This window comes from Scardinius erythrophthalmus (assembly GCF_964197995.2).
Source record: "Scardinius erythrophthalmus genome assembly, chromosome: 11".
Lineage (NCBI taxonomy): Eukaryota > Metazoa > Chordata > Actinopteri > Cypriniformes > Leuciscidae > Scardinius > Scardinius erythrophthalmus.
In genome coordinates, this window is record NC_138231.1 from 4,665,683 (window position 1) to 4,682,895 (window position 17,213).

Consider the following 17,213-nt stretch of genomic DNA (forward strand, 5'->3'; position numbering starts at 1 on the left):
ACCTTCTCGCAGCGACATGAATTGCAAACACACATGACGCGGTTTAAACGGCTAATTAATCATTCAGAGAGCTTGAAATTTTATTTTTGAATATAAAAAAATGACCGAGGTCCGGACCTCGGTGACCTCATAGCTGGCTACGGCCATGCATGTGCCATATTACACAACATTGCCCAAAAAAAAAAAAACTTTTCATTAAATGTTTAATAAAAGACAAATATGCTTAGTTCCTTGAGTTTTATTTCAATTGTTCTTTGTAAAGAAAAGCCAGTGGTCAAGTGCCTGCAACAAGAGATATTAGACACATGCCTCATGCAACAAATGAAAAGGAAAAGTTGGCCATACACTGCCCACCTGTAGGCCTATGTCTCCTCTGTCTGTGCAGACTCTTCTGTAGGCCTTTCTGTAGATGTGGAATCCTGCAACTTATATTGCAGCCATAAAGCATACAAGTATAAATGAAGTAAAGTTATTTATGCACTTGCAGGTAGGCTAGTTCCTCCATATGACAGTTATCTGAGAGGGTTTATTCACTGTCCAGTGCAATGGAAACAAATGGACATTACAAAGTCTTATACTTTCTTTCCTTTGGAAAGTTAGAAAATGTCCACTTACTGCACATATTTCAGCCACCACTTTCTTGGGAACAGATACAAGTGTTGGTGTATTGTGTAAAAGTGCACAAAAGAGGAAAACACAATGTCATTACAATGAACTACACTGGGGAAAAATGTGATCAATAACTCATGGCAAAATATTTTTTACATTAACATAAGTTTATCAGTTTTCACTTTCACAAGTCAAAGCAATTCATCATTACTCAAGATTTAACAGTTGAAATGACTATACAGCCTTAATTTAATGCAGCAAAAAATATTTTACAGTGTAGGCTACTAAGATCTTTTCTTTTTTTTCTCAGCCTTTTTCTTGGTTGCTTTTATAAACAGAACACCATTTATTTAACAGTGCCTTTTATAAAAGAGACGATAATATAACTAAAAATTACCATTATGTGGAATATTTTTGTACTCCACTTTCATTTGTTCCCATGTTGTGGTGACTGACATTACAATGAACAAAGTAATTATGCAATTATTAAAATACAAAAATATAGGCTAATAAGTGATAAAAACATCTAACATGGCCACTTCTAACGGATTTAAATTGTCTGCTACTTTCTGCGAGCCCTCTCTCCTGGCTTTTGCAGACTTTGAGGGGTTCCCTGGGGTTATGATTAAACATTAAAATTCCGAATAAACTTCGACTATATTATTTCTTGGTCTGCTGAGTAAAACTGAGCGCGCTCTTTGGCCACGCTGAGCAGCCAATAGCAGCGTTGCTGATCAATGTTTCTACTTCGATACATATCCCCTTTTAACCAGCGCATGAACGCGCAATTATCTCAGATAACTCAATCCAGCGATACTAATCATATCCGGCAAGTGTGTTCGAAGAACCGAGTTAGCCAGATCATGATTCGCACGATGATATCATCTTGGATGTGTCATTTCATCACGGATGTAATAAGCAACGTACGAAGAACGGCCCCCTGACCATGATTTAAACAAAGTTATAGTTGTGTTTCGTCAACTCTAAACCTACTCTGAAGCTCAGCAGGTGTTTATTTCTCCCTCTTCATTCTATAAACTGAACTGTTCATTTCCACCCGTTAACTGACACTTTACACAATAAGTTATGTCTAAGAAATAAAAAAAGGACACAAGATTCTGCCTGATTTATTTTATTTATAGTTGAAATGCTCAACCATTTTGAGTTTTCAGAATTTTGTTTAAAGTAGACATGGCAAGCAAATCAATTTTAAATGTAGATGCATGCAATATAATCACTGTGTACTGTATTTTAATATGACAGATCACACTGTTGTACAGTCTGCTCTACTCTGAGGTTCAGATTCAGGTCATGGGGAGATGAAGCGGCTCCAGAAGATGATGCTCTTGGTGGGGTTGTGCCGGATGAAGAAAAGGAAGGGATGGTCTGCAACAAAACTCTCAATTCCTATCTGGACATTTCCACCACTGCCTCCAGCTGCCAGATCAACGGAACTCTTTTCAATTTCTCTTTTCTTACGGAGATAAACACCCTGGACATCTGAAACAGTGCCTCCAGCTGCCTCTGTGCTTTCCACGTTCACCTCCACAGAATACTCATGTCCCACTTTGGACAGCTTCATCTTTGCAGACGCCATGCCAGATAAGTTACAATTTCCATCAAACACATCAGTCATGCCCAGAGTCTTCAGGACCTTCTCCAGATCATATTTCTCCTGCAGCTTAAAAAGGGGTATTTTAACAGCCACCTTTGTAGGAATCATATTGTCCGGCTCAGTCCACTCCTGAAGCTTCTCATAAGTGATTGATTCTACCAACTTAGAGGAAGGGGAGAAAAATAAGAGACAGACAGGGAGAGGCTTTTAATTCCAATTTCATGTAATACCAAACCTACACAACAATCCATTTCATGTAGACTTTATCTTAATCCACAAACTGTTCCAACTGAAGTAAAAGCAGTAAAGGTTCAGTTGCTGTTCATGTGACTGCCTGTTTTACCTTCGGTAGCCCATCGCTCTGGTTTGGGAGTATAATGAGCATGCTCAGATCTTTGATCGCATAAGGGATCTCCAGAATCCGAGCTTCAGTGGGATATTGTCTGTGTGGGATGTTACCCAGAGGAAATGTAGCCGTCCGACTCATCATTGGCCAGTTTACTCCTTTGTCCTGACATTTAAAACACAGACAGATTGGACATTAGTGATGCTGATGTGTTATCTGTGCTCATGTCTCACTTCCTTTACAAAAAAAGTGTAGATCATTTTGTGTAGATCAAGATCATTTTTATTAAGTATACTTAAGTAAATTTCAAGTATATTTTTAAGTATACTATATGTAATAAGTATACTAATATCAATGTAATAGTAGTAAACTTGTAAGTGTACTATTTAAATACTACTTGGGACTAAATTGGCTCACTTTTTAGTGTATAAAAGAATACTTTAAGTTTTAACTTTAAGTACACTAAGTGTAACAGTAGTAACTTTGAGAACACAACTAGTTTTCATCTAGGTTTTTTGTTTGTAAACTTTATGAAAGTTTATGAAAGGACACTTTGAGGTATACTCTCAGTAAACTACTATGTATACGAGTATGTTTTCTATAAATTAACTTAACATCATACATAGTTTACTATTTATATATTATTTTTGCACTTTAAGTATACTACGTTCCTATTTAGGAACTTTTTGTACTTAAAATATAAAAATGCAAAACGTTTAGTCTGCACTCTAAAAATAGTTTTATTAAGTTTATTAAGTACAAAGAAGTTAAAAAAAAAATCTAATTTCATGCATTATTTATTTATTTTTAACCAACACTTGAATGTGGGCAAGTTAAATAAAAAAAAAAACAGCAACAAAAGCTGAGAAAATCGTGTTTTTGTCAAAGACTACACATCTGGATCAGATTCAGAACGATTGATGATCAAAACATAGATGGAGTAGATCGAGTCCATCGACACCCGAAAGCTTCACAGTCCATGTACTTCGTCCTGGGTCGACATTTTATTCGGTAAGGCTAGGCAGTTTTGATTTATTTGCCGAATTCTTATTTTTAGTTTAAAAGTAGTATACTAATAGCACATTTTTTTGTAAAGGGTTACGCTGAGTGAGCTGACAAAAACACAAGCACTAAAACAATAAGACAAGAGAATCGAGATCATGCTTTATAGTGATTAAGTGGTGTTCTTTGACACGATGACAAGCTGAGAATTGTACAGCGGTTTAGATGTGGATCATCCAGTTTTACCATTTTTAGCAGACAAAGCTGAATTGTCTTGATAAAGTTACCTTGTATGTGGGAACAAGTGTGAATGGCTCGACCCACTTATCCTTGAAGTGCACTGCGCTGATTAGAACAAGACGTATGTCCTCCTTAGACACATCTCTTTTATCCAACAAATTCTTAATTTTATCTAAAATAGAAAGATAAAATCCATCAGAAGAGTGAGAAATTATGAGAAAGTGGTCTAGAGTCGACTATAGTCTAATAGTTAAAAAACGAATCAACAAGAATTAATTGAATTACTCCCAGTCTTTTTCTCCACCCAGTCGTTGATTTGCTTTCTCGCAGCTTCAGGATATGTCTTTAAGTCTGCATTCCTCAAGCTGGCGAAACACCACTCCTCACACTTTTCAAGGAAATCCTAACATCATCAATAGGAATAGAGGGAACATGGCAGCATGGGATTAAAATAACATCACTGAATGATGCATTACTTTACTGTAGATTTCAGGAAGTAAATTAACCATTTGCTGTGCTTTCTCAACCAACTCACGTCATTAAAATTTTGTGTGCTTTCTCCAAACATGCGGTTCACCAGCTTCAGGCTTCTGTTCTTCCCTCCTTTGTAGAGCTCCTCATACAGATCGTGGTACATAATTGTCTCATGGTTAAATCTCAAGTGGAGGGTCTTAGGGGAAACAACAGGATATTGTTTAATTTTGAGTGAAATGTATTCAGAGAATTTGATACTGTGAAGTTAGAAGTGTTTTGAATAAAGTATTGTAAAAATGAACATGTATTTCGCAATGTAGAATAGCAGCCACTAATGGATTAAAGGGGACATGTTGTGCAAAATTCACTTTTACATGGTGTTTGAACATACCACACAACCACCCTATAATGGTAAAAATCCACCCACTGCTGTGTATATTTCCCTTAAATCATAAACAGTCTCAAAATGAGTCATTGGCATTTTCTATACATTAATGTAACAGGCTGGTTCACGACTGGTGACAGAATCTGCCCTGTTAGCTTATCTCCTCGCTAGAGCAGCTAGTGGAAACACAATAATGTCTCAGCTACGTGATAAAATCTAAAACGTTCGGTTGTTGGCTAGAGCATTTTTAGAGCATTCATGAACATGAGATGAGTATATAGAGAGTTTATAGAGCTGTTTGGAGGCTTGAGCTCACCTTAAGCATCTGTTCGGCAGTGTTGTACTTAGCACCCAGGACGACCAGGCCCAATGCAGAGGAGATGCTCAGGGGTGAGAACAACACATTGTCTGTGTTGCCCTTACAGAGCACTTTTAACAGGTCAATGGAGAATTTTGAGTTAGCCAAAATCACAGGTTCAATTACTTGTTCCATTTCGTTTACAGCCTAGAAAGAAGGAATTTCACTTTAAACATCATGTTAGACCAGCACAGAAAAATAGTATAGAAGTAGAGGAATGAAAAGATCAGAAAACAAAGTGTACATCCTGTTGAAATCATGTTTTACCTGATGTGCTCTCCTAATTTGTGAAAAGTCAAATGCGGAATTTTTATGTAAAATCAAAACAACAGAACAGCCCAAAACCATTTAGCTTTAAGAAAGCACTGAAGCGTCTCCCTCTTAATGAAAAGTTTCAGTTTTTATCCTGGTCTAATATGCAAATGTGCGTTTTACATCCAAACTCTTTAGAAGTTATAGTCATCTGGTTTAAATAATGCTAGAGACAATGGGTCTCATTCATGAAACACGAGCAGAACGAATTTGTGTAAATCGTGTGTAAAGTGGTTATGGGGTAAATTTTCGGATTCATTAAAATGTTCGTATTTTCCAAATGTTAGTTGGTACGAAAGAAATCTACACTTGCTCCAAGCCACGCGTAAATAGTGCGTTTAACATCCGAACGTTTTGTTCATTAATAAGGCTGCATTCTAATTCACCTTAATCGGGTACATATTTACACAACGTTTTGAAAAAATATTATATAGTAATTACATACGGTTTTTCTTTTTACTTTTATTACGAGAGCCAGTAATAGCATCTGCAAACGGAACACAAGTCCACATGTTTTTTTTTTTTTTTTTTGCAAGTCACAAGTGTTGCAGTCAAGCTTCATGTCGAACCATTTTCTTTTCACTTCTGGGACTGTTCGATTAACAGATGAAACTTCATTAACTGCATCTAACATGCTTCCAAGCATTTTTACCTAAAGCATTTAGGTAAAAGCATTATTACCTAAAAAAAAATCATTTTTTTAGGACCTGATACGCCATGTAGGCTTCGCTTGAAAATAAAATGTGGCGTTTTGAACGAACTTCTGATAATAAAACTTCAATTTCTGCATCTGAGAAATTTCTCTTCTTCATTCTTTTGTGAATCAGAAGAAGAGTTTTCGGGAAGTTCTCTTTACGCGCAAATCACTCACATATTTACTTCTGATTCACAAATGTTAATGAATTCCAATCAGTCGTAAATGGGACGCGCATGCACGATCATTCCCAGTTACCATAAATCCCGCCCATTAAATCCGACTGACAACTAGGCTATATATATGCATCATATGACACCAAACGAAGGATTTCAACATGTCTTCTCAAAAGCGAATGAAAAATAGAAATTTCTCAGATGCAGAAAGTGAAGTTTTATTATTAGAAGTTCATTAAACGCCACATTTTATTTTCAAGCTTACATAGTAGTCTCTGAAAATACGCCTTTTGCGCAGCGCTCTATCTGCCAAATCTAGCAATTTTCGCTATCAGCCATCGTAAATGTTTCTTGTTATGCCTGATTTTGGCCATTTTACAGGAAACAATTTCCATAACAATTAAGGGGCTATTAGTTTACCCCGCCCTATTGAAAGCAATTAATAAGTGTTCCGTTTGCAGATGCGATTACGGTCTCTTAATAAAAAGAAAAACCATATATAATTTTATTTATTTTTTTCAAAATGCTGTATAAATATGTACCCGATTAAGGTGAATTAAAATGCAGCCTTTAAATGAGCAAAAAGTTCGGATGTTAAACGCACTATTTACGCGTGGCTGGGAGCAGGTGTAGATTTCTTTCGTACCAACTAACATTTGGAAAATACGAACATTTTAATGAATCCGAAAATTTACCCCATAACCACTTTACACACGATTTACATAAAAATTCGTTCTGCTCGTGTTTCATGAATGAGGCATACTGCCATGAATAGTTTTTATTTTTACCATTTAACCTCAAAGGAAGTGCAGTAACTAAAAATAATACCCTTTGCCGTCAGAGGCACCAATTGCTTGATCTGGAAAGTCTCTCAGTGTACCAAAACTGGAAGATTACACTGTTTGGTGAATCTGAAATTAGTGGGTCTCATTCATGAATCACGAGCAGAACGAATTTTCGGATTCATTAAAAATGTTCGTATTTTCCAAATGTTAGTTTGTAAGAAAGAAATCTACCTGATCCAAGCCACGCGTAAATAGTGCGTTTAACATCCGAACGTTTTGCTCATTAAAAGGCTGCATTTTAATTCACCTTAATAGGGTACATATTTACACAGCATTTAAAAAAAAATATATTATATATAGTAATTAGCCTACATACGTTTTTTTCTTTTTACTTTTATTATGAGAACCAGTAATAGCATCTGCAAACGGAACACAAGTCCGCCAGTCACAAGTGTTGCAGTCAAGCTTCATGTAGAACCATTTTCTTTTCACTTCTGGGATTGTTCGATTAACATATGAAACTCCATTAACTGCATCTGCTGCCAAGCTTCCTTTTTTTAGGACCACTATAGACCAATTTTCAGTTGGTAAACATGGTGACGTTTTTGTGTGGGCGGAGCTTAGGTGGTGGCAGAACGAGCCCTCTGGCCGCTTCACTAACGTAGGTTTGCAAGTTTTGTTAGCTTGTTTTTTTAATAATGACTGGAGAAAATCCGATTTTATCTTAATGTGCAAGGTTATTCACTGTCCAGGACCGCGATTGTTATTTGCAAAAGTTAATTTTAACAGACATCCCAGATTGGCTGACCATACACGCAGTCAATGAATGGACGATCTGACAGGATTAACATTAACGTTAGTCTCCGGTTGAGTGGACTGACTTCTACACCTACCCGATAGAGAAACTGAGCGTAAACAGAAACTGAGGGCATATAAATCTTTAGATGCCTATAACTGTAATGGCCACGTACAAGACTTGTGTGGCAGCCTATCCGATCCGCAGTTCTGCCTGGCCAGCGCCACGGCCACCAGACACAAAGACGACAATGTAAGTGACATTACGGTGCAATTTTAACGAATGCGATTAAATAAAAATTCCAGATACAGCATATTCATTTTTTAACTATGTATTTATTTCGATTACCCTTTTTTACCAGGTTCTTCAAAAAGTAGTCACAATCAATCAAAACTATGTATAAAATCATAGATGATTCACAAAAAATCACAATCATTTAGAAAACATTATGCGATAAAATTTCAAATTGGAGCCTGTACTCCGTTGATTCTTGTACCCAACAACACAACAAGATGACATTTAATAACAATAATAATAATTTAAGCTCCTTATAATGAGCCGAATATGTGCTTGTTTGTATTGGCCGCTCTTCCTTTTGCCACCAGCTAACGCCGTGACGTAACTGTGACGTCGGCTTGAAATTGGTCTATACGCCACTATGTAGCCTACGCTTGAAAATGAAATGTGGCGTTTTGAATGAACTTCTGAAAATAAAACTTACATTTCTTCATTGGAGAAATTTCTCCTTTTCATTCGCGTTTGAGAAGACGTTGAAATCCTTCGTTTGGTGTCATAATATGATGCCCATATATAGTTGTCAGCAGTGGCGGATTTAGCAAATTGGGGGCCCAAGGCGAAGGTATATATGGGGCCCCCCATTCGATCTTTAAAATAGAACGAAAAAAATATTGTACCGACTGAATGGTAGGTAAAGAATAGGCAGGTAAAGCTAATCTACGGGGAAGTAAAGGTTGGAGAGGTGAAAAAAAACCTTCCCCTTTAAACCCTGCATACACTTATTTATACCAAAATGAAGATGGAAAGCAGAGAACACACAGACAGTAGCACTACACAAACTAATAGTTACGATGGAACCCAACAGAGAATAAGGTTTCAGATATCACCTGAAAAATCTTGCATCACAATAAGTTTTGTGATTGTCAAAACATTTTAGTAACTAAACAGAAACATGTTACAATGTTCACATGGTACAATTTCTGCTAAGCTAAATTTTTTTATTATTATTGCTTGACACAAATTTCACGATTTCAATTCAATTCTTGTGATTTGATTCAATATTGACTCATTTGGATAAATATTAGGTACACAAGATAGGCGTTAATTTCTCTCAAGAAAAAAAAACTCACATAATGCTGTAAACATACAGAGAGCCCTATCAGCTGGTAGTATTATTATTTAAGGTTAAAAATATCTCAAATTAAACATATCATTAAAGTTTTTATTGTAATAAAAATGCATTATAAGTAAAAATATATTAAATATGTATAGTACACATATTTAGCAAAATACTCTATATAGCTCTTTTTTTCTAGCCAACAAACCTGCTATAGCCTATATTATGGTCATTAATTGGCTTTCCTGAGGTAAATGTTATGTGACAATTGTTCTCCAGCTGTTTTATTGACCCCTTTCCGCTGTTGAAAAACACTGATTGATCAATATTATGTATGAGGAATTTCGCTAAGTTGAACTGTATCTTTCAACATTGTTCATTCGTTTTTATTTACTATTAGCTAGTTGAGATGATCGGGTCACGTCACATTTACAAGCGCCAAAACAGTATTTATAGTAACTTAAGTGAGTGAGAGGGGGTAAGAGGGACGAACTGGGGAGAAGTGCACTGCATTTGGATCTAAGCAAATCCACGTATATCCATGTGAGTGTGTTAACGTTATCCTCACCTAGAGCCACTTCACAGCTAGCAGCATGTTCATCGCTTTGGACATTGTTCTTCCTGTCTGTATCCCCAACAGTAGCCGTAAAAAAGTTTGTAATCTTTAGGCAGCGTTGCCAAATACTTATCAGTGTCTTTTCGCTTTTTTTTTTATTTGAGCCGCTTGGGAAACTTTTCATTTTCACGTTTAGACCTATGGTTTAGACTCATCTTGCTTCGTCTCTGTTTTTGTACTTCCCAGTCCTCCTGTCACACTGCGTGTTTATCTTTCGCGCCGCGCACAATTACGGGCTAGTCCATTTCATTGTGAAAGTAGGGGGTGTATGTGTAGGTACAGATGACCATTAACTGGAAATTTTAACAACTACTTCAACGTTTCAACGTATTTCTTAAGAATATTAATAAAATGTACCATGCTTTTGAAGCGTTCATGATGATAAGGGGCTTTTTCTTTTCTTTTTTTCTTTTCTTTTTTTGAGGTTGGTTGGGGGCCCCCCTACTACGACCGCTGGTAGGGGGCCCCAAGCAGCCGCCTACCTATGCCTCTATGTTAAGACCGCCACTGGTTGTCAGTCGGATTTAATGGGCGAGATTTATGGTAATTGAGAATAAGCGTGCACGCGCGTCCCATTTACAACTGATTGGAATTCATTAACACACACACACACACACACACACATTTCACTATCACATCTGACGTTTACGAAGTAGACTATTTGTGAATCAGGAGAAGAGTTTTCGGGAAGGTCTCTTCACGCGCAAATCACTCACATATTTACACGTAGGCCTATATTTACGAAGGTTTCATGAATGAGACCCGATATTTCTAATTGACACAGTAAAGCAGAAGATATAAAATTACCATCTTTTTGCACCATACATGTATTTCATGTTATTTCAACTTTGTAGTTCAAATTCATGAGCTTCTGAAATACTTGCCGATAAAGAAAGCGATGATTCGATCTCTCCTTGATACGAGGTGCATCTTTGCGTCTTAAGTATTCCTGTGAAAATAATTATGTGATTTCCTATATATACCTGTGTAACAAGACACCACTCTTTCCAGATAACCTGAAAGATTACCTTGAGCTGGCTTGGCCTCAAGAACATGTATTGATACAAAAAGAAAGCATTTGATGATACAAATATAAAGCAACAAAATTAATCTGCAGATTGTCCACATCATGCAACTTATCTTTAGCCTGGCTAATGTCTGACCTCTTCTCATTGAGAGGTGGTCTGGGAACCACATGTTCATTTTCTCATATTTGAGGCGTGGTTTACGAATGCCGAGAGCCGTTTATTGGGCGATACGAATGTCTATCAAATGCGCCTGTACGTAGCTCATAGCCAATCATTTAAATTATACCAGATACAATTCGACGAGGAAGAAGATGAAATTAACTTGCGTTCTTAACTACTTAGAACAGTATCTAAGGCTGCATCGAAAGGTAACTTCGCGTCTGATGCCATGTTGGATCCATATAAACAAACTGCTTCGGTGTGTCGCATAGACGTCGTCATCGTCTTGCTGCTCCCTCCTCGTTCTGTGATTGGTTCCCTTTTTGAGGGGAAAATCTGGTCCATGGTGTCCAGGCTGGCTAGCAGCGTGAATAAAACCTAGGCAGCATGGGGAAACCCAGGCTAACATATATTGGTACTCTTTTACAAATCTAACTTCACATCAATGCTGAATAATATCAGTTGAGACAAGATAAGACACAGATTTCACACATTTTACATGACACTATTTATTTTCATGGCCATAGCATAGGTTAAAAATCTACTACTAAAATAAAATATCTACTAGGCTACACTATTTCGGTAAAAAAAAATATATATATATATATATATTCAATCCTCCTGATGTTCTCTTGTAGCCTGTATACTTTCTTTATGTGGGCTTCTACTTAGCTAGCACATTTATTTGACACTGACACGTACGTGCCAGCTTTGCAGTTCATGCATTCTGCTTTACATGGATCCCAACCGAAACGAAAACACAGGAATTTTCTCTGTAAATCATCTGTGAATTTAGCCTACATCTTGGCTTTTTTTACGCTGTTAGCAATGGATGCAGATTAGTCTCAAATATAATTCACGCAAAAAACATGATTCACAAATGCGTAGACAATTTCACATGCATGAAACCTAATTCACGTGCACACAAAAAAAATCCACGTGCGTGAAAAAAATATATATTCACAAAAAGCAATTCACATGCGCAAAATAAAATTATATACTCATAAAATACATTTCACAAATGCAAAACACAATTCGTAGATATACAACTGTGCACAAAAACCTTTGAATGTTTAAAATGTACGAGTGTATTCTTGCATTTGAATGTGCAAATCGTCTTTCACGTACGAATCGCCTTAGATATGTGTGTGTGTGTGTGTGTGTGTTTTTGAGACTTTGCTGCAGTGGCGTAGCCACGAGGGGGCCTGGGTGGGCCTAGGCCCCCTCATTTATATGTCCGGCCCCCTCAGATTTCTGATGGCTTAAAATAAAATAATAAAAATAAGAAATTATTGATGTGTTAGTCTAATTGATAGATTGATCAATCAAAATACTGCGCGGTAAAATCAGTGGCGGTCTTAACATAGAGGCATAGGTAGGCGGCTGCTTGGGGCCCCCTACCAGCGGTCGTAGTAGGGGGGCCCCCAACCAACCTCAAAAAAAGAAAAGAAAAAAAGAAAAGAAAAAGCCCCTTATCATCATGAACGCTTCAAAAGCATGGTACATTTTATTAATATTCTTAAGAAATACGTTGAAACGTTGAAGTAGTTGTTAAAATTTCCAGTTAATGGTCATCTGTACCTACACATACACCCCCTACTTTCACAATGAAATGGACTAGCCCGTAATTGTGCGCGGCGCGAAAGATAAACACGCAGTGTGACAGGAGGACTGGGAAGTACAAAAACAGAGACGAAGCAAGATGAGTCTAAACCATAGGTCTAAACGTGAAAATGAAAAGTTTCCCAAGCGGCTCAAATAAAAAAAAAAGCGAAAAGACACTGATAAGTATTTGGCAACGCTGCCTAAAGATTACAAACTTTTTTACGGCTACTGTTGGGGATACAGACAGGAAGAACAATGTCCAAAGCGATGAACATGCTGCTAGCTGTGAAGTGGCTCTAGGTGAGGATAACGTTAACACACTCACATGGATATACGTGGATTTGCTTAGATCCAAATGCAGTGCACTTCTCCCCAGTTCGTCCCTCTTACCCCCTCTCACTCACTTAAGTTACTATAAATACTGTTTTGGCGCTTGTAAATGTGACGTGACCCGATCATCTCAACTAGCTAATAGTAAATAAAAACGAATGAACAATGTTGAAAGATACAGTTCAACTTAGCGAAATTCCTCATACATAATATTGATCAATCAGTGTTTTTCAACAGCGGAAAGGGGTCAATAAAACAGCTGGAGAACAATTGTCACATAACATTTACCTCAGGAAAGCCAATTAATGACCATAATATAGGCTATAGCAGGTTTGTTGGCTAGAAAAAAAGAGCTATATAGAGTATTTTGCTAAATATGTGTACTATACATATTTAATATATTTTTACTTATAATGCATTTTTATTACAATAAAAACTTTAATGATATGTTTAATTTGAGATATTTTTAACCTTAAATAATAATACTACCAGCTGATAGGGCTCTCTGTATGTTTACAGCATTATGTGTTTTTTTTTCTTGAGAGAAATTAACGCCTATCTTGTGTACCTAATATTTATCCAAATGAGTCAATATTGAATCAAATCACAAGAATTGAATTGAAATCGTGAAATTTGTGTCAAGCAATAATAATAAAAAAATTTAGCTTAGCAGAAATTGTACCATGTGAACATTGTAACATGTTTCTGTTTAGTTACTAAAATGTTTTGACAATCACAAAACTTATTGTGATGCAAGATTTTTCAGGTGATATCTGAAACCTTATTCTCTGTTGGGTTCCATCGTAACTATTAGTTTGTGTAGTGCTACTGTCTGTGTGTTCTCTGCTTTCCATCTTCATTTTGGTATAAATAAGTGTATGCAGGGTTTAAAGGGGAAGGTTTTTTTTCACCTCTCCAACCTTTACTTCCCCGTAGATTAGCTTTACCTGCCTATTCTTTACCTACCATTCAGTCGGTACAATATTTTTTTCGTTCTATTTTAAAGATCGAATGGGGGGCCCCATATATACCTTCGCCTTGGGCCCCCAATTTGCTAAATCCGCCACTGGGTAAAATGCGGCTGTTTTCAAACTTGATTTGACGTGTTGTGCGTAACCTACGCTGTCATCTTCGCGTGAGAGTTCATGCGGTGAATGGCAGCGTTGTGCAAAGTACAATATTACGCACGAAAAGATGAGCGAGAAGGAGAAAAGCCATCTATGACTACATCTGAGTTTGCTTCAGCTTACTACAAGACGACAGCGAGTGAAGCGGCTAGGAGACAGAAACGCACATATTTCATCACAGAATAGCGGTGAGACTTCATTTCCTGTATTAGCCTATATCTGTTGTATGAAGAGTTTGGTTTCAAAACGCGATAAATTCATTATGATTAATTTTGAGTAATAATGTGTTTTCTTTACCAAGAGAGTGGAAAGATTAAAACCACTATTTTTTGTTTCAAACTTTCACATAGCATATTTTAGGTTATAACATAATTTCAAATCCATATTTGGATAAAAAAGGATTAGTTTCCCCCCAAAATGCAATAAATTCATGACACCTTTTTTTCCAAAATGCAATTAATCCATTGAATCAATATAAAAGTTTTTCATATTTTAACTGTTGAAATAGGCTACACAACAAAGTAAGTTGATCCACATATGACAGCCTCTGAACTCGGTCAATACTAATCTTATATAGCCCTACAGGCACTGGACTAAAAATAGCCGACATTAAATCACCATCGCTAAGAAATAGCCTACCTCCTGAACTTTTTTTACGGCGATCAGCTGTAAAATGGCTTGGTCCTGCTCGGTTTTCGTTGACTTTGAGTAAAACAATTGAAAGTTTTTCAAAAGATCCCCTGGGTCAAAGTGTCAGTGTGACAGAAGTTTGATGCTGTCGTGTGAGAACAAGCAACAGTCGAGATTGTTCCTCCTCCCGCGTGCCTCATCTTCTTAATCTCCTCAAGTAGCCTAGATTATTAGATTTCGATGGCTTACGTTTCTTCCCCACCGCACCACCACAGGGTCACCAATGCCGTCAAATTTTTTATTTATTTTTTGGATCACAAAGTAGAAGGAAAACGATGCCGGGTTTATTCAAAGCGCCGCCGTTACGGTTTACAGAGCGTAAAATGGTGCGCTGACTGCGTGGATATCGCATTTTACGTAAAATTAAAAATGGACTTTTCAACACCGACCAGAATACAATACAGATTTTTGCGGGAACTAAAATATTATATAGCCTATATATATATATATATATATATATATATATATATATATATATATATATATATATATATATATATATATATATATATATATATATATTTATTTATTTATTTATTTAACGTTTATCGCGTTTTGGAACCAAACTCTTATTTGCTGAGTAAGATGACATCATTGACACTTTTTATAATCGCCCTCGTACTTCATGTAAAAGATAATAATCGCCGAGCTATGTCCTAGGCTGCTATATGCTATATATATATATATATATTAGTTGCCCCCTCATTTTAAGATGGGCCCCCCCAAAAATAAAATTCTGGCTACGCCCCTGCTTTGCTGGCAGCATAACACTCATAACACAGAGCAGTCGTACTCTTTAGCCAATCAGAACTTATCAATCGACCAATCAGTATCACGCCTACCTACATGTTACGTCATCAGCTTTCGACCAGTTCATGGCTGAGCAGAGGTAAGTGCAGTTAATGGCTGAGCAGAGGTAAGTGCAGTTAATGGCTGAGCAGAGGTAAGTGCAGTTAATCGTTCATTTCTGTGTTAACTGAAGTTAAAGAAGTTTGAGATCAGTTGAAGCAATAGTTTATTAACTGCTGTTTAGTCCACCTGTGAATATAAACATTTATTTTTAGTATTGATGGATTTTCATGTCCTGTCCACCACACATTCAACCTATGATAATGTATGTAATGACGTGCATATATAGGAGACATGTTTTGATATGCAGATATATTATGTAGTTTTATTGTTTCAGATTTCCAAGACAGATGATGTATGAAGTTGCAGACAACCAGTACTGTGATCTTACCATTTCTACTGTAATTCTTTGAAAACAGTCATGTTGCAAGCCATCCATTTTGACAGTTGTTTCAACAAGTGGCTGAAAGTGATGCATTGTTACTGTATTAATTTGTCTTCTGCGGACTATATGTACACGCTTTAGGAATAAAGCCTTGCTATGCATGCATTATTAAATGTTCTTGTAAGAATTAAAAGATTCAGACATAGTTCAATTTGATGTACACGTTTATTAATTTGAAAGTTTCTGAATCCTTTGGGAATAAAATATATAAAATGACTTTATCATGATTAATGTTCCTGTTACATATGAAGATCATGAACTGACACTCTAAACTGTGAAGCACAATATTCAGTACAGAGAAATATACGTCTCTTCAGGAGTTGTGAGATCCAGTCAGAGTCTAATTTGCTTTTAGAGTATATAAATATAAGTGCAATACATCAAGTGAAAAGTTAAAAAATGAATTGTGTTCAGTCTGGTCATTAGTAGACCTCTCTGTTAGGACATATAAGATTTTGTCCTGATATTTAAAGTACTAAAACCCTATAGTACAAGAGGTGCAGACAGAGGACGTGGGAGATTAAGTGATGGTATTTGAATAGAGTTTACTGAGTAATCTTAGTCGCATAATCTTAATTGCCTCTCAATGATAAGTACCTTTGTCTCATCAGCATAAAATCAGATTTGCCTGTTTTACTAGGCAAAGTAAAATTAATGCTTCACAATATTGTCCTGAGACCTTAAGATGACAATAAAAAACCTTATTTAAAAACCTTGCGATGACAATACAACACAAAACATAAGGAAATGCATGTTGAATATATTACTAACACTACAATAAGGTACAATAACTTAGTTAACATTAGTTCATGTATTAAATAACCATGAGCAATACATTTGTTGCTGTGTTTGTTAATCTTTATTAACGTTAGTTAAAAATACAGCTGTAATTTGTTAAATGTTTTGTCTTGCAAAATGTTATACTAACATGTACAAGTTCAAAAAGTATTGACATTTTTTTTTAATAAAAAGATAAACCTCACATATTTCAGACTTTAAATGATTATTTATGAAAAGAATGAATCAAAAAAAGATACATTACTGACATTTACAATGCACTTTAGCTTATCTTTTATTATTAATAGTAAAATTAGGTCCGATTTTCCCGTGGCGTCTGCGCTCTCCACAACGACAAAAAAGTTTGAGTGACTAATGGATTTCCACCGCCGAAACACATGGAAAAAACGAGCTCGTCGCTTCAATTATGAGCGCGCTTAT

The 17,213-nt window shown here is 36.4% G+C and overlaps 2 protein-coding genes across 3 annotated transcripts in view; one reads left to right on the plus strand and one right to left on the minus strand.

The window, feature by feature from the left end:
* The window catches only part of LOC308698790 (leukocyte elastase inhibitor-like), a 125,884-nt gene that overhangs the window by 32,999 nt on the left and 75,672 nt on the right, over nt 1-17,213 (plus strand). The window lies entirely within an intron of this gene.
* LOC308698789 (leukocyte elastase inhibitor-like) lies at nt 1,709-10,976 on the minus strand. Of its 2 annotated transcripts, none has more exons than XM_081379128.1 (8): nt 10,791-10,976; nt 10,647-10,711; nt 4,988-5,176; nt 4,348-4,482; nt 4,098-4,215; nt 3,860-3,984; nt 2,568-2,735; nt 1,709-2,386 (listed from the first exon to the last, which is right to left on the minus strand). In XM_081379128.1, exons 1-8 carry the CDS (start codon nt 10,963-10,965, stop codon nt 1,919-1,921), a joined length of 1,443 nt encoding a protein of 480 aa, XP_081235254.1. In that variant the 5' UTR covers nt 10,966-10,976; the 3' UTR covers nt 1,709-1,918. The 2 variants fall into 2 exon arrangements, with proteins under 2 accessions (XP_081235254.1, XP_081235255.1); XM_081379129.1 differs by having other exon boundaries at nt 1,728-2,386; nt 10,865-10,936.